At 42.4% G+C, this 23,883-nt stretch overlaps 1 protein-coding gene across 3 annotated transcripts; it reads left to right on the forward strand.

Annotated features, from left to right (window-relative positions):
• Positions 1–3,710: 3,710 nt before the first annotated feature.
• On the forward strand, positions 3,711–23,857 carry LOC138129176 (N-myc protein-like). Of its 3 annotated transcripts, XM_069045447.1 has the most exons (4): positions 3,711–4,296; positions 6,862–7,285; positions 7,385–7,718; positions 21,345–23,857. In XM_069045447.1, the coding sequence occupies exons 2-4, from the start codon at positions 6,971–6,973 to the stop codon at positions 21,917–21,919; spliced, it is 1,224 nt and encodes a 407-aa protein (XP_068901548.1). In that variant the 5' UTR covers positions 3,711–4,296; positions 6,862–6,970; the 3' UTR covers positions 21,920–23,857. The 3 variants fall into 3 exon arrangements, with proteins under 3 accessions (XP_068901548.1, XP_068901535.1, XP_068901540.1); XM_069045434.1 differs by having other exon boundaries at positions 3,824–4,296; positions 6,862–7,718; XM_069045439.1 differs by having other exon boundaries at positions 3,825–4,296; positions 6,865–7,718.
• Positions 23,858–23,883: the final 26 nt, after the last annotated feature.

Below are 23,883 nucleotides of genomic sequence, written 5' to 3' on the forward strand. Positions count from 1 at the left end.
TCTGGATCCTTGCGCGAAATTAGATAAATTGGATTTATAAAAAGAGAAAAAAATTACCACATTTCCGGAGAAACCGGAACCTAAATATGGATGAGCGACATTTAATCGGTTTATACCACACATGTCACGACATTATCAACTGAGATGCTATATATAACCTTGATCACTCGGTATACACCATGCGAAAAAATACACACTCTGAACTCTGACGGTTCATGTTTGTGTTTACGACGATCTTGACGAACGTAATTAAATATCAAAAAACAAATATTTCGTTGTTTATCCAAATCTTGCTTTGTGCTAGTTTGTGTTGGTGAATGATTCGCTAAAATTTGAGTTCGCTGGCAGTTGGCATCGTCTAATTTTAGGTCTTCACTTAGACGAAAAAATAATTGATGCCCGTAATGACTTTGAAAAACAGCTCGATAAGTAATGGAGGCTGCTGAATTAAGTTAAAGCCGCTTGATGCGGCATCAGACGTGAACTACGTGGGTCACACCTACAGCGAATTTGGAAATGAAATTTGTTCTGTCATTTTCACCACGAACAAAACGGATACCGAACGTTCCAAGTGTCTAAGCTCCGAATTTATCGCTTTTCCGAATTAAAAATATAATCGGCTAGGTGTTATATAATTTATTGGAATTTATCGCTGATGCTCAGTGATAATCGTCCTTCTTTTAATCTGATATTGATGCAATTTACTTGTTATCGCGATCGTCCGAGTTTCTATTACTTAATACTTAATTACACGGGACTTTGTATTTTGTAATTTATCTCGGGTGTCAAAAAAATTCGCTTCACGATGAAGAAACATGTTCGCAGATGTAACTGTCAACTGTCAAATTTTATGCTTGTCGAATCTGTCAAAACTGAGTTGAAATTTGTCGTGACCTGGCGCCCAAAAATTGAAACCCTCATAATTTTAATTGCTGTCATTGAAGAACCATTTGGTCGAGTCGCCCTCATCCACTAATGGTTCTACGTAAATATGAAAACATCGAGCGGAAGTGTAATTATTTGGGTCTTTTAAAAATTGAGGAATGATGATTATGGAAAGAAAGTTAAATCGACCTAACCACAATTAAGGACGAATTGTTGATTATCATAAATTACACACGCCTACCCTGGTGGGTTATCGAAATGTAAACCGTCAATTAGTATGATTTGTGCGTTAATGTCCAAGTTGTAAAATGTCTGACGACGTGTGGATGACGTGACGACCATCAAATTTTACAGTTTTGTTCGTTTTACGTCTGCACTCTACAAAATACGGATGCACCGGCCGATGAGTCGAACAATCTCCGCCCAATCGCCACTTGATTATTTTAATTTATACTGTTCGCTCAATTTTTTGCGGTTTTCTGTCAAAACTGGTGTTCGCACACATAACTTACAGGAATATCCTTATTAAAAACAACATTTGTTCGTGTCCGCGTGGAGATTTATCGCGCGAAGACGTTCGGCTTGAATGGAGAAAAAAGATAAATTATGTAAAACAAAGTTATAAATAATCCTTCGGTGTCCGGCTTTTAGCCAGACTTTTCCTACCTACCACAAAACAGAGACGGGTTGTACTGTTTGTTTGGGAGGGGAGTTGCATTACTGCACCATTATTTCAGAAAATTATAGCGGTCGGATCTGTGAACGCAGCGAATTCCAAGAACGGTCAATGGTCCTTTCGGTCGGTCCTGTCTAATTAGTAAATTGAAGTCGGCGGAGGATGAGCAATTATGCAACAATTACGATCGAAATTTTGTTGTTTACGTCTGTCTATTTCGAACGAATAACAAAGTGATTCACGTTTTGTTGTGGTAATTAGAGACACTTCCACTCTAGGGCCTTGTCACCTGTGTAGGAAGCCGCAAACAACACAAGAACTTGCTCGTTGGAAAAATAAACAAAACAGGAATCCGTAAACTGGAGCAAGGAAAATTTTTAGAATCAAAGTCAGTTCACGTATTACGTTTAGTTGTGTAAGATTCTTTTTTTTTTGCAGAATTATTTTACACTTAACCTACAATACACAGTGTAACTGTACTACACGAAATTATTAAATATAAAGGTAAATTGAGGTGATTATTGGGTTGCGTAATAATAATGCTCTTTAAGATAACGTAATTTAACGTAAAGTAAAAAAATCCTCACAAATAATAATTAAATTCAAACCCCGCAACAATACGACAGCAAAAAGGACAACACTGATACACAGGTCATTGTTGAATACTCTATTTTATAATAACATAATTATAACAATGAATGTATCCTGTTTTGGGGAATAAGTCATTTTTGTTGTTGCTAAAATCGAAAGTGTTTATTTTGACGTGTGCACGAGATAATCTTAAAAAAAAACTCATTTGCTTTCTTAGCTAACTGAAAACACCTTAATCAATCCTTTAAAAAATTGTAAATGATGAAAACTCCACAGTGATAAGTGTAAGCTGTCAAATCTCAAATTTACAAATCCAGAAGAGGCAACAAATCTATAAATCACAGCCACTACGATCAATGTAAGAAACATTTATAATAATCCTATAAAAAATAAGCGTTGTAAAGTTTAAGTCAATTTTGAATTTGATAGTTAAACTTTTGATCACATAAGCCGACATAAATAAAAACGTACCTACCTAGACATTCTGCAAGCAGTTATAAAACATTCTGGCATAAATTATTTAAAACTCCATTCACAAAGTAAAATTTTGTCGGGCTGTGTTATCGATAACTTTGTAAATTGGTCTTGAGTAGTCGTACAATTTAGATACTTTAATATCTACGTAAAAAATAAAAACGAAAATGTTTCTCATGCTACTTTGGTTCTTTCCGGAGGGACACCAGATACGAATCGATCAAACCCCTTCAAAGTATGACTATTTTCGCTATCGATGCGGCACACTTATGGGGCCAAACCGTAGGGGTGCCCTGATGTTTTAATTAGAGTGGACTCGGTGAACGACAGTTCTGGGAACAAAACCGCCCCTTTTGTGTTTCCGTTAGATTTTTGGCGACGTTTGAGAGGCGAATAAATTAAACTAGATAAGCACAATGTTTGGGGAATCGAGAAAAATGTGTAAAGAATTTTTTGCAAGGTCTCTAGGTCAGCGTGGCAACAAGCAAGGATAATTGCGAGCGTAGTCTGATAGAATTAATGAAGTTTATGTAAAGTGGTAAAATTTCTAATTGACCGATGTGATCTTGTTGTCGATACCTTCGATAAGATCGTTCACCAGAACGAGATCTTGATTGTGTCGCCAATTCGTACGTGACGAATTAATTTAAGATATTTAAATATTTGTCCACATAATTTAAAACTTGAAACTGGAGTCAAGTTCAATGAATAATTTAAGTGTATCCTTGGGGGAGGTTGTTGCTTCATTTAGAAAGTTGGTAATGACGGCAGCGATGCTAGGCATCCAATTCGGTACACCTGTAGATTTTTTCAGATGTAAAAATTACCTCATCTTGAACGATTAGATATCTCGTCTGGCCGCCAAGGATACTGACAAATTCGGCACCAACAACGCGATAAGACCCCGAAATTCTTTCGGCGCCGCTCCGCTGCCACGGACGCAAAACAGCGAAAAATAAAATCGCCCAGTTGCGTAAAAACGCCCCTCCGGCGAAATCCGCGAAACGAGTCCGATCGTTTAATCGTTGCCGTTTGACATTTCGGAAAAATGCAAATCGCAGATCAGAAGTGCATTCGCCGGCCGAGACATCCGCATCCTCGTATTCTTCGCGCATCCTTTTTTCGCGCTTCGGACAGGTCCGCGCGTCGACTGCTCCGCCACGAAAACTAAACCGGCGACGAGGGCTCGATTTCGCTGAAAGTACGAAACGACAGCCCTCGTGACACATCCAGGGGGGTCGACTGGGGCCCTGTGGGGCCCTTTCGGGGGTTGACAGCGTCCGGGGCTCGTGAAATCGGCCATCGAAGCCGGCAACGCCGGCCGGAGGTGTAGCGGGGGGCTCTCCTAACCTCGCCGAACCGCCCATCCAAAGCCGGCTCGATGCCGGGTTCCCAGCGTGCAATGTGCTCAATTCTTCGTCAGTATTTGTTGGGCCGTTCAAGCTCTCAGGCGTTCAGGTCTCTCCAAGAGATTTCCTTCATAAGCATGTATACAAAGTTGGTCATAGAAATTAAGGAGAGTGGTTTTATCAACAACGTGTGTACCATATTTTCGTCTATCGCTTTTGTGTTACATACACCGTGTGTCAGGAAAAAACTGTAAAGGAACTGTTCTCCGACTATAACCGCAGTTATAAGTGCTTTAATACTAAATACCTCGTAGCTTTAAGGTAAGTCGGTGACGTTTCTTTGGTTGTCACTTTTGACATTTGCCGCTGTCACTCGATTTTTCCGTGGCGCGATGCTTTCGACTTGCCGGGTAAAAGGCGCTTTCTAAATTTAATCCGCTTGTAATGCGACGAGCGCGGCATGACTCCCATGCCTGCATACGCCGGCTACGTGGCCGCCCATACGCGTTATTGCAGCAGCAGTCCGCGGCAATTCGCAGGAGGCGGCTCCAAGATCGCCGTCGCCGATTTGAATGCCTCGTTGTCCAGCCGCCCCCGCGCCTCTTCCCGACATACTCTTGCGGCACATTTCGCAACGTTCGATGCCGAACGGAGGCAATTACGGACGTTTTACAACATTGTCGTTTCCCACGACAAAATCGAGAACGCCGCCGCCACGTTGTGCAACATCGCCGGCTTTAATGTTAATGAAATTTAATTTGCGTCTGAAGCAACAAGTTCATTCAACGCAGAGGAGCGGAATACGATCTGCTCGGTCGAATACCTTTCTTAGGTGGCTCGTAAACTTTTTAAACAAATTAACAATAAATCATTGTGAATATCAGGTCGGCTGTGTTTTTCGCCACGGTGGATTCCTCTCGGAATATTTGTTCGGAATGACTCGTTTCCGTAGACCAATTAACCACGTTTCACAATGTTGGTGCAATCGAACTACAAACTTATGTTTTATGACGTTTATGTAACGAGATTTATAGAGCCGTAAAACTTTACGTCCGAAGACGCTCGTCTAATCTCGACCAGACAAGACCAAAAGGGAATCTTGCCGAAAAGGTGGGAAGCGCACCGACCTAAAAATTACGCGATCGGAGGGAGCCTTGACACATTTCACGAGCCGCTCATTGTCCCGCAATAACACTTTCCATTCCGACTAAATCACAAAAAATGCAAAAATAATTACCTCGACTTGCGTTGCTGGGAACTAACCATGCTGAAAAAACAAACGGTAGTAGGTGTAGGTGCAACTTTCATCGGAAGCTTGCACGTTTGCAATGAAAATAATGCTCGCTGGCAACATTCACCGCACACCGGTTATGAATAGAAAAGAAAGTTTTTTTCGAATTTTTTTCCCGCTTAGAAAATCACCGGCGACCTTGAACGTTCGCAGAAAAAAAATCTGCAGAAAAATGTTCTCAGTTTATCGAGTTGCATTCGAGCCGATAGTGATGCATTTTGTCGCATTTTTTTGGACGCCTCTAGTCAATTTGAATATTTTAGGCATTTCCGGTAAATTAAAATGTCGTCGGTTCAACAAAGTTTATTTGACGAATGTGCAAAAGCGTTTTCGTGTTTTTCACACTTCTGCAAAAAGTCGTTAATTTGAAAAATTACTTGTGAGTTTTAATTAGCTCAGTTTAATTTATAAAAACAACTCCAGAGTGATAATTAGCAGGTTCGATTGATAAAATTATGTATTCTATCGTTCAAAGTATGTATGTTCGTAACACCGTGGTCTAAAATTATACAGGAAGAAGGTTTCAGTTAAAATAGTACAAAAAGACAGGACGGTTTTTAATTAAATTCTTGGCGTGGGTGAAAATACAGAACAATGCGAGCGATATTATCTTGTTGACGAAGATTACTGTGTGTACTTAATTCTGCACAAGAATTTATAACAAAGTAATTATTACATATTACAAAGTAATTTTTTTGTAGTTGGTTCGATATCGATATTGCTCAATTCAACTAGAGTTAGAAAATTGTAATTTTGCAACTCAAAGAAAAACAATGATGGTTACAGTCGTGACCGGCGCCAAGGAAAATATTTAACAACATATTAAACGCAGTATTGTTTTCGTCGGTTTTATTATTCCGAAGGTGTATTAACACAAAGTGTGTATTTTTTAAAGGAAGATAACAAAGAGATAATATTTTTCGTTGCAAAATAATGCATAATATGTATAATAATGCATATTTATGTGGTTTTCGCATAAAGTGCATAACCGGATGTTGTTCACGAACGACTCCCATAAATACTGACGTGAGCGTAAAAAGCACATTACAAAATTATCTACTGCGGAAATAGTTTTTTTCTTGGATCAAGATCATCAAATTATTTCCGTAGGTAATGAAATAGCGTTTGGCTAGTGCAGTGTTTTTTCACGACCTTGCTCACCAAATTCCCGAGCACTTTGCACATTTCGCACGGGCGGCGAAGAGCGATTCAAAAGCCGAGTACATTAACACTGCAAATATTTCCCGCCTTCTGGAGATAACGTGAGTCATCCAATTTAGTTGTAAGAGTGATGATGCATCGCGTCCCTGAAATCGGTCCATGTAATTTTCGGATTGGAAGAAGTTGTTTTTCCGGAAGTTGCACGCGTCAGGAATTCCAGAACGAGGGACCCGCATGAGACGGGTGGGTCCTTTTGACGCGAAAGTTCGGGGTCCCCGTGGGCATTATGTGAAAATAACGGCGGATGATATCTATAGATGCAGTAGCAGCGCCTCTGATTTTGTAAATTCCCTGCTTTCGGTGCATGAGTAATTGAAAGACAGCTGCACGCCATCAGAAGAGCATTTGTTAAATAATGGTCGTTTCTTTTCCAGCAGCTGCCGTCTCGGCGGGAGCCTCCAGTCAGGGCAAAACTGTGATATTAGTGATAGTGAAGTAAAATTAGTTTAAGATTACATAAGAGAGTCGAAATAACTTTGATCTATGGATGCATATGAAGGCCCGGAATCAGATTTTTGTCGAGACACACCGTTCGCCGAGGAAATCCTCGAGCCCAGCTTCGCCGAAGAGGTTCTAGAGGCGGACTTCGGCGACGACGGTCGAATGGGGACCGGCCTGTGGTCCCCCATGGGGGTGATAGAGCTGATACCGCACTACGGTCTGGAGGATAAGACCTGTCAGATCATCTACGACTGCATGTGGAACGGCGGCCACAACCCCAGAGGGGCGCACGAAGAGCAGTGCTACAAAGTCGGCGCCGGCAGCTCACCTGGCGATGCTAGTGCACCTGTCGTGCAGGTGGGGTCATCTCAACAGAGCCTTCTCAAACGCGATGCAAAACTGATCGTCGATCCCAATGCCGTCGTACCGATGACGCCATTTAACTCTTTGCTGCAGACGCCGCCCATTTCGGACGACGAAGACACGAAACCGACGCCCATCCTGCAGAGCCTCGTCTCGGCGCTCTCCGAGAACGAGCTCGACGACGGCGAGTTGAGCGACTACTTTAGAGGCGACGACGGCAACTGGATGGTCTTCGACGACAAGATCGACGAAGAGGAGGAGGAGGACGCACTGGAAGACGACGAGCGCGAAACCGAGGAGGCCCGCAGCCAGAGGCAACAGGTCGAGATGCGAGCTTTCTACGCCGCCAACGACCACAGCTACCACAAGGGCTCCTACACCGCCGCGCATTCCGACAGTCTGGGAATCGACACTCCTTCCGACTCCGGTGAGTAGTCGACGAGATCGTTGTTTATTCGTGGCTTCTCCTATTTTTCTAACGCGCCTCAAGGACGACATTACACAATAAAATATACATACCCGACTATTAATACTGCCGCTCCGCACGATATCTATCATTGACGTTTGTAATGGACAGAATTAGCCACGGATTACTGATCCACATTTTCGGGGCTACACGATGCGCTTCACCTCTTGATACACTGTCACAATCTCTAATGCCGGTGTCAAAAGTTCAAATCACAATTAGATATCACCGTTAGTCAGTTTTTTTGTTCTTATCGCCAGAAAAAAAATCAAAACCTAGGTCGGGGTTAACACCTCTGGCTCCAAATGAGAAAATTCAATTTTCTTCCGATGTCACAACAAAGCGATCTGCAGGTGTCCAAAACAAAAGGAAGAATTTTATCGTTTTCCGGAACGTCGATTTCTGGGATTCTTCTGTTTGTTCCGATTTTTTTGTGGGCTCGTGCGACCCTCCGAGCTATTATTAGACCCAGATAACTCGTGAAAAAAAATAGGTAAACTTTTCCATGGAATTTGTTTTGAATTATCTTCCGACAAATATCATATCAGTTACATAATGCTACGAGATGCTTCCAAAAATTCCCATTCCAGTGGTGAATGAAAACGTGTCACAAACATGAAGCATTAAATAGAAAAAAAGACATTTTGCTTACGTTAATTCCCCCGATGGTCAACGATTAGACGGCAGAGAAATAAAGAATGCAGTTGTAAATTCCGTCAGTTGTTTACTTATGCAAAAATTGTAATTCCAATTATGTCATGAATATGTTCATATTCTAATGAAGCGATGGGATTTTTCAGAATTCTCTACATTTGAAAAACAAGCATAAAATGTTTTTGAGAAATTGCTATTTTCCTATTAGCCGTTTCAAGTTCACATAGTTGAAGTAATTGCATTCTTGTATTCATTTACGATGATTCGGTAATTTGTAAATGACATAACATTATGCGATGAACAAATAAAGAAAACAGCTAACATCTCCTATAGTAGCATAATTATATCTAATGTTAAATTTTACAAAACTTTGTTTTGAGTGAAAGCTGCCAAAGTGTCAAGTACTAAAAACGTCAAATGAGACAGTGCAAACATGAAATATAGGAAGCATTTTTTTTAAACGCAACGACAATACCCAACAAAGTATGTAGATGTATTGTAACTGCAGTAACATTGTCAAACATACAAAAATTGGTTGAATGTCCTTGCCGACGAAGATCGAAGCTGCCAACCGTTTAAAGCAGAATGTTCTAGAAGGTAACTGTGTCAACCTTACTTTTTATCTAGCGGACAGATAGAAATGAAATCGCCGATTAAATGTATTTCACGTAGAATAGATTAATTTAGTGTGTGGCTGTTCATATGTCAAAGATCTACCACCTGTTGACTTATGTTGGTAAAACAATAAATATCCCTATAATGAAGACCATAATAGTTGGCACAATTGATACGACTAGAAAATTCGACAGCGTCGTCACGTGTCTTTGGGGCGACGGTGCATGTTTGACACGTGAACACAGGGTGTAAGTAAATAAAATTTTAGAACGTGTAGTGCTTTATGGAAGTCGAACACCACGACTACCTCCTTAGTTTGCTCGAGGGACTTTAGGCACGGCTAAATCCCCGAAGCAATTTACATCGTAGATTATAGACCCCGTGCAACTGTTAGACGAATTTGCATCTGAAGTTTAATTAATAATTGTTGACCGTCGGAGAAGTTTGCACTTGGTGAAACAACGTTGCGGTCAGAAGCGTAAAAATGAGCAAACCCTGCATCAATCAAATCGTACGATAATAGTTAAATGCACCGCACGTTCCGTTACGTTTGCCCACCATATTTATTTATAGATAGCTGGTGACCTTATCGTTGTAAAATTCCGTGGAAATGCGTTTCCCGTTGGTTATTCTGGGGAACTACACATTGTCGAATTAACATGCCGTCGATGTTATGTAAAAGAGTCCAATCCAAGTGATTCCAATAAATGGTTTTCGCATGCAGAAGCCGTCAGTAACTAGCCAGAATTCCACGGCAAAGGCAAAATGGAAAGGCAACGAATGCATTCCGAGGAATGTTACGCCGGAATCCAGTCATCAAATATTAGTCATTTAGCCGGCCGGTATCCAGCTTCGTGGAACTAGCACGCGGCAAGAATATAAAAAGTTAACTGGCTTGAATGGTTGCGCCGGTACCGGCGCCTATGCTCTTGCATTCCCGCCAAATGCGCACGCATTTACTACGATATGCAACTCTTCGGATGCAACGTCGTACACATGTACTCCGCACAGTTGCCGTTCATGGAAGATAATCGCTACCAACGTTTTTATTCATTGATGGCAAGTTGCGACACGCACTCCACTGTTTACTCCGTCGCCACTTCCGTTCGCTCGCGGAGGATTACTTCGGCCAACAACACTTGCCCTCGACAGTTGTTTATTTTTCCGATGGGGCTTCCGACCCGCGCGTCTCGCCTTTGTTCGCCGCATCTGTCAGAAATGACCGTCCACGCCGCATTCTTCTTCTCTCCAGATTCTCTCGCCATCATCACCCACCAGACTTTCGGAACAAATAGAGAAACTTTTCCGCAGAATTTCCTTCGAACGGTCTCCTGCGAATGTCGCATCGCTTACATAACCCTACTTATTTCAACGTAAGACCAAAGATGATGCAGCCCGATTATGCTTCCGTTTCAAGGTAATCGCTGTCAAAAATAGTCCTGGTCCGTTGTGGTGTTTGTGCATTTTCAGAAAAATTCCGTGACAGGTTGTGAAATAAATGGCTCATAATTGTAAACAAGGATTTTGCGATTAACGAGCCGAATCTGGAGTAGAACGTAAAATTACGGTTTTGTTTGCGTCTCGTTGGGTGTTGAGATGTCAAAAAGTCAACAACGCGCTCGTTTCTTATCTGCGAACCGTCGCATTTGATATTTTCAAGTGCAGGTGGGCCAGATTATCCGAGTGTAGTAGTAACGATGCAGAAATTTAATCAATGCTTTTGGCACGTTGTTGGCGAGGTGAGACAGCACAATGGAGTGGGCCCTCCCCCAACGGTCGTCGAATCGGAGATGTTTTAATAATGCACCGAACATATTAATATCAGTGGAGCCGATTGGGATAACATATGGTCGAGTAGAATCGACAGGGCAGCATCTGGGGGCCTCTTAATTATAGTAAACACTCCAGTAATGGTAAAATAGTTGTTATTAACTCTTCTAGATGACGTTTTTTGTCTTGTGTAATTGGATAAATCTGAGGCGACATGAAACGACTTGAGGGTACGCCTGCACCGTGTCCCTAATAACCCACAGCTACCCACAGAGATACATGACGCAATCTGCCATCTGTGCATTCACCAAAGCAATATAGGACGCCCCCTACACGCGAAACGAAATCGATAGTGCATTATGTTAATTTCATTACTTGTAACTGTGCTATTGAGTCTGTGGGAAACCGTGCAATTTTACCGAGATAAGGATTGGCAAAAAGGGTGCCAGCCAAAACGCCACGATAAGCTTTGCAACGATAAGATTATTTCGATAGTTGCAAGTCGGAAGTGAAATCCTCGTTAAGAAGGAATTGTAATTGTCAAGTGCCCCCAGGGGTGGGCATTTCCGTTGAAAATTCAAGGCGGCGGTGTTACTTTATGGTTTAAGGATCGGTTTCACTTAACATTTTTGGAATTGTTTATGCGAAACCAAAAGGAGTTAAATAATTCGCATTCCTTTTAAATTTATGCGGCTCGATTAAATTCTCGCCGGAACAGGATTCGAGCTGTCGAAATCGATCGATTCGGCGATTCTGGATGCATCGACTGACCGAACTTTTATGATGCGTGTCGAGATTTGTTGCCCACACGAAGAGACGAGATTATCCACATCGGCGATCTAAAATTCGTTACGACACCCAGACGCCTTTATCCAGTTTGACGCCTTGTCAAGAGGAAGGTTAAACAATCTGAATTTCACGAGATACCTTATCTCGTTTTGACAAATAGTGCACTGTAGAAAGATGAGCCATCTTCACGTCTTACACGTGTCCCCGAGACGCGGAGATAACTTCGGGATTATAAATTTCCTCAGCAATTGGCAACAGCGTGCGTGTAGTAGTTGTTGCTACTTATTAGCGCTTCATTGATAAAACTCGAGGCTATTCCTCCGATACGGTTCTCGTAAACGTAAACGCCACTTTGATAATCGAATTTTTATCGGAGTTTTTTGTCTCCGCCGTGTAAATTTAGAGTTTTTATCTTGGAAGGTTCGGCTGCTCGAAGGGTCGCAAAAGGTTAATTCCTCCGCGTAAAAATTAGATAATGAGAATGAGTATTCGGTTGCCACCGTCTAACGGACGTGTTTTATTCGACGATTAGAAAACAATCGACAAGTAGGTTAAATGTGACGTAACAGGTTTCTCAAAGACCTATTTTTACTGCAGGAAATTCATATAATACCAGACTAGGCCATTTGCATAATAAGGCGAGAAGCCATGGACACCGTCATGAAATCCAATTAAACTCCGTGTACACTTTAAATAACAATTTTTTCTCGGGTGCATTGCCACAGCCTAGTAGTAATTGGTTTTTTGAATCGACAGTCAAGTTTCGACCGTGATCGGAAATTTCATTGCGGGTCAGCTCATGTAATGTCATGCACGTGTCCTGTGGTACAAGGCTTCAGAAGTATTGTCTGCATGACCTTCCATTTAATTGTTAATATATTCGTCTGGCTATCTTTAAGTTAATTTTTGAATGTAAATCACCCAACTTATAGGTTTTGGTTCAAATCCCTCCATATTTTCTGAATTTATTAGCCGGCCGCCCAATTAAAATTTTAAATCTCGCTTAATTTATCGGTCGGGTTACGAATGGTCAGCCAGTTTTTTCCAGAGGAAACCCTTAATTGGCGCATCTTCGAGGTGTGGTGCTCTAATTAACGAGCAATGACGAACGTGCACGGTACCCGTCGCCTTTCTCAGGTGCTTCTTGATGAATATTTATGTCGGCATCGATGGGTCTGCGGCCAAAATTCGGACTTTGCTAATTTTTCACCGCTCCCGCCTACATTCCCACCGCTGCCAGGAACGGAAATAGGGAAGTTCAAGAGCCCTTGCAGGTGGCATTTCCAATTCCTAGGGCCAATGACACCTTACGCGGAATTATCACTTCCTGAATAGAATTCATAACAGATAACGTTGCCTAATGGCGCATAAGCGATAAGTTCGTTAATGCAACGTGCGATGCACCGACAATCGAGTCTGAGCATAAATGACTTGACCGTGCAACAACTGTCAAAAGTGACAGTTAATGCAAAGAGGGCGTGACCATCGGGCCGAATAGGGTGTTAAAAGTTGATCGCCACAATTCCCAGTTAAACCACCTAATGACGGCAATTATCCTTGCAGAGGACGATAAAATAGTGGAACGACGTAATTTGGGAGTCTGGGGTTTTATTTGGCGCGACACAGAAAGTGTCGCAACTTATCGGGTACCTGTTATCAGTGTATGTATGTGTGGAAGTCGTGAAAATTGAAAACATTGTTGCTAATTATCAGTTTTAACCCAATTCCGTTTTATTGGCCGGCTGCTCCGTTATCGAGGCGGCTCCTGTAGTAAATAAATTCTCGACACGTGTTTGACCATTCGAATTTTTTCAATTCCAAGTTTAAGGTCGTAATGTTCGCGAGACAGTGGGGTCTGGTTTGTAGTGGCGACGACGCAATTCGCGTCCGAACGGGTTGTTATTTTTTTGAAACAAATCTAAATCGCAAATGTCGACCTATCGTCGATGCCCGATGGCTTTCCTTGGCCTTTTGTTTCGCGCACGCATCCTGCGATTGGGTGGCGTGTGCGGCGTTACAGTCCGGTCCGCCGCCGCGTTATCGCGCGCTTGAACGTGTGGGGAGGCGGCTTAACCTTGCGAAAAACCGCCGATAAATTGTCGAGTACGCGCGCGGAGTTTGATAACACCAGCCGAAATATTTTATATTCGCAAGGTCGCGCATTTTGATTGGCTGTCGAATTTCGGTGTCCTTCTTGGATGTCGGGGACCCGGCCGTTGACCAGGAGAGCGTAACTTGTGCGAAGGTCGCATCCGTCCTTCTCTTCGCCAAATAACTCGCATGCCCGACGATGTAGCGTATGAATGAGGCGAGACGGTGGGAACGCGAGACGTCAACGCAGCTCGTCCGCCTCTCTCGAGTGCTCCTTCTCGGAAACTCGATGGCGGGAAAATCGCAGTGCGGCCCCGCAGCCGGAACAGCGTGGGCTTCAGGATTCGGGCCGAGGATCCTCGCCTAATCGGGTGACGGGCGTCCATTACCGGCTAATTCGTGGGGCGTTCGGCCGTGCGAGAGCGGCGCGTCTGAAATCATTCACGAAACGACAATCGAGCTGGGTCAGACGGCGGGCGAACTTACAAAGTTTGGGATGAGGGAAGGCCGCAGACTGGTGCAGACGCCGACTCTGTCTGTCCGCAGCTGCGGATCGCGAGGTAAAGACAGGAACAGACAGGTCGCGACTCGTTGGCTGGGCTCTGCCCCGCGTCAAGCCATTTGCGCAGCGCGTCGCATTCGAGCAATTTCTAATTCGTCTGGAATTAATTAAATTGTTATTTACCCGAGACACAACACAATTACCCAATTCTGACCTGTCACTTGGACATTTCGAGCTAAAAATGAGTTGGCACCAATGTACAAACGTCACATGTCAAAACTGCAACGCTTTCAAAATTATTATTATTATTCGCATCATAACCAAACTTCTATCCCACATTTTGCATTGGGGAGTCTCGAAATCCGAATTTCCCGTTGTAATCCGGTCGTCGCGTCCCGAAATATTTATGACGGGGGAGGATTGTCGCAATGCACAATTTTCGTTCGTTAAATTTTATCCGGAGGGGGCCGCTTCCATCTCCGAGGTATAACTTGAGTAAATCGCAGTTCTAGCCGCGTCATTCTAGTTTCATTGAACTGTCCAAGAACAGTCGTATTTAACTGTCGCTCGCAGGTGCCAAACGTTTAAAATTCGCGTTTTATTTTCGTTTTGGCAGGAGGAATTTTCGACGCGACTTTTCCTTTCGCTTTCCCCCAATCTCTGATGCACTTCCAGAACCGGCGACCGACTTCCAGCGACGTACTGCAACGTAAACCGGCTTTACATGTGCACATTTTCTATAAATTTAACTAGATTGTAAACCGATCCCATGGATATTCGTTACACTTCCGTCTCGTTTTGTGCCCATTCATGAATTTCCAGTACGCGTTGGGGACGGGGGAAAGGGTTGCATGGGAAACATTCCTCGTCGAGGTGGTGCCATTGCCCTTTTGCACCGAGAGGAAATGGAGCGAGTGCAGCCGTTTCGTACACGGGTGTTCTGAATTTCATGCCGGTGGATTTTTACAACGCACGCCGATGCAATCGGCGCATTCGATAATCACGGTAATCGTGGTTGCACACCGTGAACACCCTGTAGCGTCGTGCATATAAATTTCATTCTAAATTAAAAATTTCTGCTTCCTTGCGCCTCAATTAGACTCTTTAATTATTCATTAATTGTTAATGCACCACGTATTAGCGGGTTACAATAACCCTTAAGACGCCTGGAGGAACGCAACACCAGTCTGCGGTTTTTCTTTGGCAAAACTGTTTTGACACGGTGTCTTGTTTACAGTTACATAAGGCAACCTCAGAAATTTCAAGTTCCTGTTTGTCTCCGAATGTGTTTCCGTTATTTACCACCATTTCAAGATAATTTCAATTTTTCTTCAAACGCTATCTTATCTTGGGGCCAGTCCATGAGAAACGATTCTTCTAATCGCCGATTACAACATTGTTGCATGGTCTCAAGGCGTTATCAATCTTTCCGTAAAATGTATTTACTTATGTTGATGAACAATTTTATTCTGCTCGTTAAAAGTTGCCATGAACTTTGAAAAATGCGAATTTCAATTTATTAGCCGACGGAATTTGTCAACAAAACTTGATGCGTTGTAATATATGGCTCGATTGTGTAGACACTCCAAAAATGTCACAAGTGCGGGACGGAAATTCACGAAATAATTTCGCACAGAAATGCCACAATTACGCACGCGAAACGATTAAAATGAATTCCCATCAGGACAGATGTCCACTACGCATTAAGTAGCGACGGAAATGTAAGGAGCGTGTTAAGGACACCATTTGTTAGCGTGAATTATTTAACATCATATTTGCCAAGTTTATTAACCTTTTCGGAAAATTACTTTCATGTTCTTCAAGGATGTGAAATCAAGTGTGAATGATAACCGGACGCGTCTTTCGCAGACTCGCGTTATCGATTAGGTCCTGCCGAACGTACGTACGTATTTATTTTATTATTTGGGACCTTTATGACGCCCGCATTTATTAATAGGAATTTATTTGTAGATATAAGGCGTAGTATCTGCTTTTGATGCCTTTTTCTGACCTTTGGAAAGCTCCGACTCGCCAAGGTAATCTTTTTGATCGGGTAAAATTGCGTCGGTTTGCTTGGCAAATAAACATTTAACACTTTCTCTACTGGCGAGCGTGCACTTTAGACACTCTTGTAACGAGTGCACGCGTTTGACGTGCGTAAACTTCTGTCTTAGCTCGTGCGAAGAACTGTCACTTTTGACAGATAAAAACGGCCCCGGGGTTATTTCGGACGTAATAAAGAATCTCCACGTGTGTGTCAGCAAGAGCCCGAAGACGATGCAAAATTGTCGCCACGGTCGCGACGTAATATCTGTCGGTTTCTTTGCCAAAAAGTGTCAGTGCAGCGGGTCGAGTGGGTGGTTTAGTTAGTAATCTCCGCGACCCTGATCGAGAGAAATGGTCTGGCGTGATAATCCAAGCTGCACGCATTGCCGTAGACTAATCCCGCGCTTTTTTTGCTCATTATGTCAAGGTCGGCGACGGCTATTACACGTGTTCTGTTTCCCGTCGTCGGTGCTTTGCCGGCGGTACGCACGCGCGTCTGGTGGGAACCCTTTGATTTTCGATTTTTTCTGCGTCGCCGTCTTCCTCACCGCCAGACCCAGACGGGAAGGGCCTTCCTCCCGGCGAGCATGGGAACGGCTCGAGGGCGGCGGCTTACGCACAGCCCCGACTGTAGTCCGTACACGTTGCCGCATCACGCGCATCTAAATATATCGGCGCGGCAAATGACCTCGACGCGGCGGACCAGTCGATGCCGACGCGGCTAGACGGTTTAAAGGGGCATCGCGACGCGTAAGGTACCCCCGTCGGGACGGCGGAGGGTTCAACGCTTCGGCGACCGCGCCCCGGACGAGTTTCGGCAGGAATTACTTGATTGCCCGAAAGGCGCTTAACGGAGTCGTTAATTTTTTTTCTTTTGCTTTCCGATTCTGCTGCGTTGGGTGTAGCGCGAGGGCCTCGGGCTGCAAAAACTCGGTCCATTAAATAATTTATCAACTGCATTGTACAGGTGCAACATTTTTGCGTGGAATGCCGCATTAACCGCAATCACGAAACGAAAAAAAAAGACATTTTTACTGTTGAGAGTGAAGTGGGCGTCGTACACCTTATCCACGAATAAATCCACACAACTGTCTCCTTCCTCCGGAAATGAACAAGATTTATTGCATATTTTGATTTCAATTTTTTTACTACTCTGACGTTTGTTCTACTTTTTTCCAAGCAAAAAATTCTTCTCTACCAAGATTATTCAGACCAAGAATGCAAAATATTTTGATCTTGTTGTCGGAACCCAAAAACTCAACTTCTCCAAATGTACAATATGTTACAGTTGTGTAACACTTTCACAAACCTGTAACAAAATAAAATTCCATTTGACATTTACGTACCTACTTCAAATTTCTTATTTTCGGAGAAATCTCGTTTCTGCAAAATTTGAGTTCCTCCAATAGAAAGCTAAAACTCGAAGTCAACTTCTGGTATGTACAACGAAAGAAGTCAAGAAAAAACACGATAGCTCAACTGTCAAGTTTGAAGCCGAAGCCGGCGACGTTATCGCATGTCATTATGGATTATGATAAGAATTATTTTCGCTAATTAGAAAAGCGGTTCGACTGCATTAAACTGTCTAGAAGTGGCAAATGAAAACAGCCGTGTTCGATAATGCCGTAATTGGTAGAAATTTGCGGAGTCACGGTATCGGTGCAATAATTTGTTCGTTTCGTTATCGGAAAAGTGGTGTTTTTTCCAAGTAGCGTAATGTTATTAGCGATAAGTCAGCGTGCAATAATAACGAATGAGTAAACGAAACGAGGCGCGATTAAACAAAGCACTTGCCAGTTTCCATTGGCTTCCGGAAAAGGTAAAACTAGTTGAAAAAGCGACAAAAAAAAATTCCCGTCGCTCGGTTTAGATCATCACCTTGTCCGTCAAATTGTGTGAAAATTTTCACACTGCCATCATCCCGAAATAAACGGATCCATTTTTGCATGGTACGATTCCAGTTATTAGACGCTAATTTTACCGTTTAACCTTCTAGGAGATCAGTAAACTTTTTCGAATTGCCGACCTAATGGTCGGACGACGCGTAGGTAATTGACGTGCTCAATGTTGACTTAACAACTTGCGACTTTATTATAATTAAATGAGATGAAAAAATGCCGACGATTTAAAGTACTGAACACATGTACACGACATGCCTACACGCAAAATGTCAACTTGTGTCGGGAAAGTTCTCATTACCCAACTTGGTAAGCAATAATTATCGGGATCGTTATAGTTAACGATCGCTACAAGGGAGTCAGTCGGTTACGTTAAACTAGACCGTGTAATTGTTTTCTAATTTGCATTTTCAACGGCCTCCCAAATGGATTTATCCGCATATGTGCCTTTCATCTGTTCAGACTTCTTCAGATTGATGGCCAACTCCTCTAATTTAAATTTATCGGTGCTCTGCCAGTAGTTTTGCGGTACGCTTCGTGTGGACATAATTATTTAGTTAAGAAATGCGGCGTATTTGCATGAAATGAGAACCTAGTTACAACAGAACAAATAAATTTAGTGTCATTCACTCGTTGTTGTTCCTGAGCATGTTACATGTGAAGTGTACGTGTTGTTCTTTCGAACTAGGGCTAATTGTGTAGATAACAATAATAATCCTTTGGTGGGCACAGCGCTCGGAATATTCTCATGCATTAATTTGGCCTAATGAGGGTCCAGGTAACCCAATTATGAGCACTTCCTGTTAGACTAAAGCTAGACTACGACGAAATCGACAAAGGATTCGAGTTTTCTTGGTGGCCCACGCAAAACGCTCACTTCCTAGTTCCAAAATTACTCCGTCAAAATCTGGGTTAGTCAAAACGGATTTTAGCTGTTGTCCCGCATTTCGCCCTCGATACGCCGCCGCGAAAATTTTATTTTCATTTTGGTCGCAGGTGATTAACGTTTGTTAATTGTCCCGAGCGATCGGCGCAACTGTCTCCGCCATAATTCAGTCCTTTCTCCGGCCCCCATAAAACTTCACGGAATACTTGTTAAATGTCAGTATTACGGGGCTCGAACCTTTTCGTCCTCGATTTTTCATTTGTGTGCGGAATTGCCACAATACCGGCCTCTTTTACCTGCGACGTGCCAAACGAGGGTACTTCTCGGAAGTTGTATTGTGAACGAAGAGGAAAATAACCGCCGGAGGATGCGGCCTTTATCAAAGAGTTCGACTTCTTGGGCACATTTGAATAAACAAACTAGTCCGGCGAATTCGACCTACGAAAAAGGCTCATTATCATTTGGGGTGGCCCGAAATATGGTTTCCGGTGTGATAAATGCTGCCGTTCGAAGAACCGGAGTCTTCTCGACGCCCATTAGCACCTAAAAAAAAACGACTTTGAAACAATTTTCTAGTAATTAGTTCAGGGGTACCAACTCCACTAGTGTCAAAATCCACGACACACTCGACGAGTGATTGCCTTTCTTTGATCCAATGACATTTGCGTCGGAAAGCAATTTCTCCTTCAGGTTACGAGTTTTATGACGCAACGGCCCCAATTACGACAACTTCTTTTGTTGTCATTCGGTGCATTTTTTTCGTCGTTACTTGAGTAATTTTCACTTTAGGGAACCACACCTGCACCAGCCCGGTATCCCTTTCCAATCTGGTTTAATTTGTAAAGAACACGTTGCATTATTGGCATTGTGCGCCAGTTTGCGCAGATGAAGAGTTTGCAAAGGAAAGATGGGTCTCGCTGATCCCTGCATTGTAACGTTAGATGCACGTCGTGTTTAAAATGTGCAAATCCATTGTGTTCGGGTTTGCCGCGTTGTACAATTTTACCTGCACCTAGTGCGGGTGTTGCACTGAATAGAACGCGGAACAATGCGAAGGTAAAATGCACCTTCTTGCAGCGAAATCCGTGACCGGTTAGTTACCCGGAGCGGAGACACTCCGTTCCGAATTTTGTAATCGGTACCGTTTACCGTACGTAATGAAGTTATTCCAATAAGTTTAATGGCGAGATCAGGAGCGAGCCCCACATCGGAGAATGCTGCCCCGAAAGAAACTGGATCCGCCAACTGCTAGTTAGTCTGCTTGCTCGCTGCCTTTCACATTCCACCGCGAGTAACGGATTTTCGACTGAAAAGTTGTTTCTGTCTTGAACCTGTCGATATTCACAGATATCATATGCAGGCCGGTGCCCGATTACAACTTTTAGTTCTCATTATCGGCAACAATCTCCCAAAAGGAGGAACGATTTCGGCCGGCGATGACGGAATCCGAGCGTGGCGCAACGGAGCTCCGAGCGGGACCTCGCGGGGCAGGAATAAGCTGTCCCCCAATCCTGAAATTTTGCAATATTCGATATGCAAGGTTCTGCCCAGTCGCTTATCAAAGTTTAGCCTAGAGCTGATACTGGCAAGGCCGATTCCACACTTACGACAAGACCCTTCCTGCTCCAGGTTAACGTCTGATAATTTTTATGTCCTTTGAAGGCAAATATTTAATCCCTGTACATATTCCAAATAAAGTTCGTTTGCTGACAGCTCTATTTTTGTCGTAAATTTGCCATAAAAGACGTATTATATATTCGATTTCTGAACATTCATTGATAATGTCAATGTCATTATTAAATATTTAAATGTTACCAACATGAAAAATAAAAGGATCCCTACGAATTTTAAAATAAGTATATGTACATATTTTTGTGAAACGAGATGATATTTGTTGTAATTGTTAGTGTTAATAATAATTCTTCATTATTACAAAATTTTTTACTTTCGTTATTGATGCGTGAATTGTCGCCAACACTGAATGATTAAAAACACCAATCCGTCGCTAATGTCAAAATGGCTACTGGATTGTTGACGTTTCTTAATTTTGAGCGACATTATTTGCGATCGAGTGACTTCCTTTTTTGCAAGGTGCTTTTTAAATGGCACCTCCATCGGACGCCCCCGATGGCCTCCCGGAATCCGCGGAACCGCGGCGCGAGCTCACGGCGAGTCAATAAACTTGTATGCATGAGATGACGCAGGCGATTTTCCAGATTGCAAATTTGATTAGCGCTTTAATTTATGATCCGGCATTTGGAAGAATTGTCGTAGAATGAATAGTTTCTCGATCTAGTTCTAATTGGGCAAGTTCAACTTTTTATCTTTCTTTGCAGAGGAAGAAATCGATGTGGTGTCGTTGGGCGACAAATTCAGCGTCTCGAAGGTCGTGGCCGGCGCTCTGCCCACGAACCCGTCCACCAAAGACAGACGTCAGCTGCAGATGACGATGGAGAGCTGCTTCCCCCGGGGGCTGAAGACCATAATGCCCGTGAAGAGAGTCGCCGCCCCCGGCCCGACGAAAAAAGCGCCGGAGAATCGCGGCCGCGCCAGACAGTACAAAAGGGTCAAGCAGAACCAGAGACAGTACAAAAAGCGCAACAACTACGGGCCGAGCAGCGACAGCGAGCCCGAACCCCTGGAGAAGCGCCACCTCCACAACAACATGGAGAGGCAGCGGCGCATCGACTTGCGCAACCTTTTCAATGATCTGAAGAAGCTGGTGCCAGAGGTAAACAAAAAACAACGCGCCGCTAAGGTTTTGATATTGAGGGGGGCCGCCCAGTATTGCGAAGATCTGTCAAAGACTAGCGACGTTTTGGGGATGCGAGTGGAGCATCTCCGGCAAAAACAAGCGCGGTTACGGGCCCAGCTGTCCAAGTTGCGGCGCGATTGGGCCTCCAAACGCTGAACTAACACCCTTCTCTGAATGTTAGTCAAATAGTTGCATAAACCCGTTCAGAGAAACGATAGTCTAACACACGTGCAACATTTGAGTATGTTAATTAGTAGCACCGTTTTATTCGAATTGGTTCATAAAATAAGTAATAACTGTGATTTATCGAGTTTTTGTTTTTTAGGGGGTAGTATGTACGATTTTGAGTTTTGTGCTTGTTATTTTTTATTTAACCATTTTTTTTAACTTAGGAATTTTGTTAATTTTGAATGGCGGGCGTCATCTTTTAATTGTTTGTGATGAATATGACTCGTTTGTGATATAACGCTCTGTAATTAAGAATTCGGTTTTAGTTCTGATTTGTACGAGCCTTCTTTTATTTTAAAAAAGGATTTTTAAAGAATTTGTCAAATTGCTTTGGAATATTCACCACAACCACAAAAATGACTTTGCTCTTGACACTGAACTTTTCGATTTCTCTCCAAGTGTTACCAAAATTGTGTCGGAATAACTACACGCTTGCTGCTTCAAAGGAACTTACTTATTCGCTTTGAAACAGCAGCCTACTCAACTTTCATGTGTATAACTCCAAGAATTGTACATTCGTCTCGACAGTGCCACGCGAAGTGGACCTTAAATTGTAGTTTGACCTTCTTTATTATTTTAAGTTTTTATTTTAACACTTTTTATGTATGTTACGTTTATCGTGTATGTAGTCAGTCTTAGGTACTTGATCGATGGAGAACTAAGCTTTCTGAGCCGGGAATATTGTATGTATAATACGGTTTCTTCATCGCTGTTTATTTTCTTTTTAAATTTAAATTGTACATATGAGTGACACGACGGAGGTCTACATTATTATTATTATCACCGTTGTTACATTTAACAATTACTTTTTGCTTTTCGTTCGTAGAGATCGAGCTCACAACTTAATATTTTCATGTATGGCCTCTTGTATTGATCAGATTTTTACGATTCCGTCGCGACGCCATTAAGCCACAAGTGAGCAATCAATTTGGAGGTAATAGTGCCTTAATTGTCTTAATGGCGTTATTCGATCGCATTTATTTACTTTCTTCTATTGATACGCATTTAATTTCACGACGTTTTGGCAGGTTATAAAAATCCAGAAACACGAGAATCGCCACGCTCGATTGATAGCAGAGGCCCGAGTAAAAAAAAAATCTTTGATTAACGCTACATTTTGTGATATAGATCATAAGTTCTTTTTTAATTAATTTCTCTTTTGTGGGCTCTTATATTCATATGTATTGTTACATAATTATTATATTTGCAATGAATTTTGGATTGGGTTTCCAGTTCATGTGTGTCTGTACCTATTTTATATAAGCGGTTTTTTATTTGATTTGTTAATCTTGGTATGTATATTGTATATATATTGTCCATTTTTATTAGTCTTCCTGAAGCGATTGCTATTAGTCGTAAGATCAAGAGAATTGTTGTGTTCATGATATTTTACAGTATTTTATACTTTTGATAAATACAAAATTAAACGCAAAAAAATAAGAAAAATGTTAAAACACAAAAAAAATAAATAAATAAATTTGGTTCTATAGCTTTACTTTGCAAACTGTACATTTTCATTTAACTTTTGCAGAGTAAAGTTCAGTTCATGAATGTACCTGTGATGTAAACCTCGCTGTTGACCAAATATATATAGTTTAAAAAGCACATTTTTTTCTTGGTCTTTGGTAAATATATAGCAGGGCAATTCTCTAGCTTAACGACCCGCTGTCACTGTGACTTTGGTGACTCCACGATGTTTACAAGAATAAGTAACACCCCCATTACTTTTCATTTCGTTTGTTATTTGTACTTATACAATAACTACTTGTAATCATTGGTTGTAATTAGGTAATAATTTTGTCGGTAGTCCCCTTGATTACTGTTACTAGTTCCTTTAAGTTATAAATATACTTCTGCTTTATTAAACAGTTCATTTCATTCATCCACCCACC

The sequence above is a fragment of the Tenebrio molitor genome, chromosome 1 (genome assembly GCF_963966145.1).
Source record: "Tenebrio molitor chromosome 1, icTenMoli1.1, whole genome shotgun sequence".
Taxonomy (NCBI): Eukaryota; Metazoa; Arthropoda; class Insecta; order Coleoptera; family Tenebrionidae; genus Tenebrio; species Tenebrio molitor.

Excerpts from the sequence above, each read along its gene's own strand:
- LOC138129176 (XM_069045434.1), top strand. The coding sequence starts at position 6,971 with ATGGATGCATATGAAGGCCCGGAATCAGATTTTTGTCGAGACACACCG. Across the intron at positions 7,719-21,344 it reads CGACACTCCTTCCGACTCCG|AGGAAGAAATCGATGTGGTG; the intron begins GTGAGTAGTCGA and ends CTTTCTTTGCAG.